Raw genomic sequence first — 1,772 nt, 5'->3', positions numbered from 1 at the left:
TAATTCCCGATGCTAGGCATTTTCAGAGCTCCGGCCTAGGTGCCATGATTGCAAGGCCTAGATATAAGCTGCTGCTAGTAGTTGGAGCTTGGCATTTTCAGGATCCCGGCCTAGGCGCCATATTTACAAGGCCTAGATATGGATCTCTGCTAGTAGCTTGTTCCTCATTCTGACTTTTGTCATCAGCATACTGCTGCTTACCCAAGCACTGGCCATTAGCTAGTAATTAGATTCGCAGCAGCCCATACAGGCATCCCAGCCTGTTATGGTCACAGCAGGTGACATGTCACCAAGGCAAGTACGCCAAACGCGCCAAGAAGCCGCACATGGAGCACGTGCCAGGAGACGCGTACACAACCACAACACCCCTTTTTTCCCCAAAGTTGGGGGAGCGCAGCGGGGGTAAAGCGCAGAAAGAAAAGGAAGCGATGAAGAAAAGGAAGCGCGAGTGAGGAGAGGAAGCGGAGGTCCGGAGGACCCCGCGGCTAAGTCTCGATGGTGGGTCACGTGGCCGATCGGGTCGTCGCCCTACAAGCCGGATTGGGACCGTGACACTTACCCTCCTCCTCAAACGCGTAGAACTAGGAGTCTTTGTGTACACAGAGATGCTGGGAAGTCTGACATAAACTTGACAGAATAGTGGAGAACTGAGACATTGGGTTGGGGATAGCTTCATGCTCTGGGGACAAAAAATTCGGGTGCAGGGGGCTTGTTCGGTTTCTTCTTGTGATACTCGAGAATCTTCTCGGGAGCGTTTTTGAAGTCTGTCCAGTGTTGCCACGGGGGGTTCGAGTTCCAGTCATGCAAGGGGCCATAATAAAGCGCTTTGTACTGAATATTGCCTCGTATCTCACGGCAGTCAACAATCCTATCAATCCCCCATTCGTCATGAGCTTCTGTCTCTTCAGGGTCAAAGATCTGGTAAGGAGGCTCCGGAGTTTCAATTTGCCCGAGGTAAGCAGTCTCGGGGGCTAGGCGTAACTTCCAAGGGTGAAATACCGGGGTAACTCCAGCCCGAGCCATATGCTCGGGCAGGGATACTTCATAGGCCTTGCTGTCGATACATCGGACTATAGGCCATGGGCCAAGGGCTCTTGGGGACAGCTTCTGGCTCTCGCGTTGAAGGTTGAAATGTCGTGCGTCGACATATACTCGGTCGCCGACACGGTACTATGGATGGGGTTGGCGGTGACGGTTAGCATGCTTTATTTGGGATTCCTGGGCCCATGCAATGCGATCTTTGAGCCACTCTTGTATCTCTTCTGTTTGTTTGACTAGCTTATCTGCAGCTAGGATCTCCGGGTGATCGGCGGTGTCGAATGAGCCTGGTGGTTCTGCTCCGGTCCGGGGGTGGTAGCCATGGTTGGCAAAGAACGGGGTCATCTCGGTGGTTTCACTAACGTGGTTGTTGGCAGCAAACTGGGCATCCGGGAGGAATTCGAGCCAATTGTCTTGACTGTAGTTAATGTACGCTCGAAGATAGTTCTTCATGAACTTGACCGCAATCTCAGACTGGCCGTCAGTTTCAGGATGCTTTGCAGAGGAAAGTTTTAACTTGATCCTATATCGTTCGCAGTAGCGGCGCCAGAGTCGGCTCACAAAAGCACCTCCGCGGTTTGAAATGATGGAAATTGGCAGTCCATACTCACTAAACACGCGTCGATGCATAGCTTCAACAATTTCGTCTGTTGCTTTTGTTTGGAGGGGTTCGTAGATGCGTTGTTTAGTCAATCGGTCAACCACTACCAGGATATGACGGTAGGTGCCCCCTT

At 51.9% G+C, this 1,772-nt stretch overlaps 1 protein-coding gene across 1 annotated transcript; it reads right to left on the bottom strand.

Annotated features, from left to right (window-relative positions):
• Nucleotides 1-672: 672 nt before the first annotated feature.
• Nucleotides 673-1,023, bottom strand: BDW70DRAFT_154739 (uncharacterized protein; the record flags this gene model as incomplete). Its single annotated transcript, XM_073739911.1, has 1 exon — nucleotides 673-1,023. The coding sequence occupies one exon, from the start codon at nucleotides 1,021-1,023 to the stop codon at nucleotides 673-675; it is 351 nt and encodes a 116-aa protein (XP_073590501.1).
• Between the last annotated feature and the right edge of the window lie 749 nt (nucleotides 1,024-1,772).

This window comes from Aspergillus foveolatus (genome assembly GCF_047715535.1).
Source record: "Aspergillus foveolatus strain CBS 279.81 unplaced genomic scaffold BDW70scaffold_243, whole genome shotgun sequence".
NCBI lineage: Eukaryota > Fungi > Ascomycota > Eurotiomycetes > Eurotiales > Aspergillaceae > Aspergillus > Aspergillus foveolatus.
Note: the sequence above shows the minus strand (reverse complement) of the source record. Positions and strands in the feature narration are given on the sequence as shown.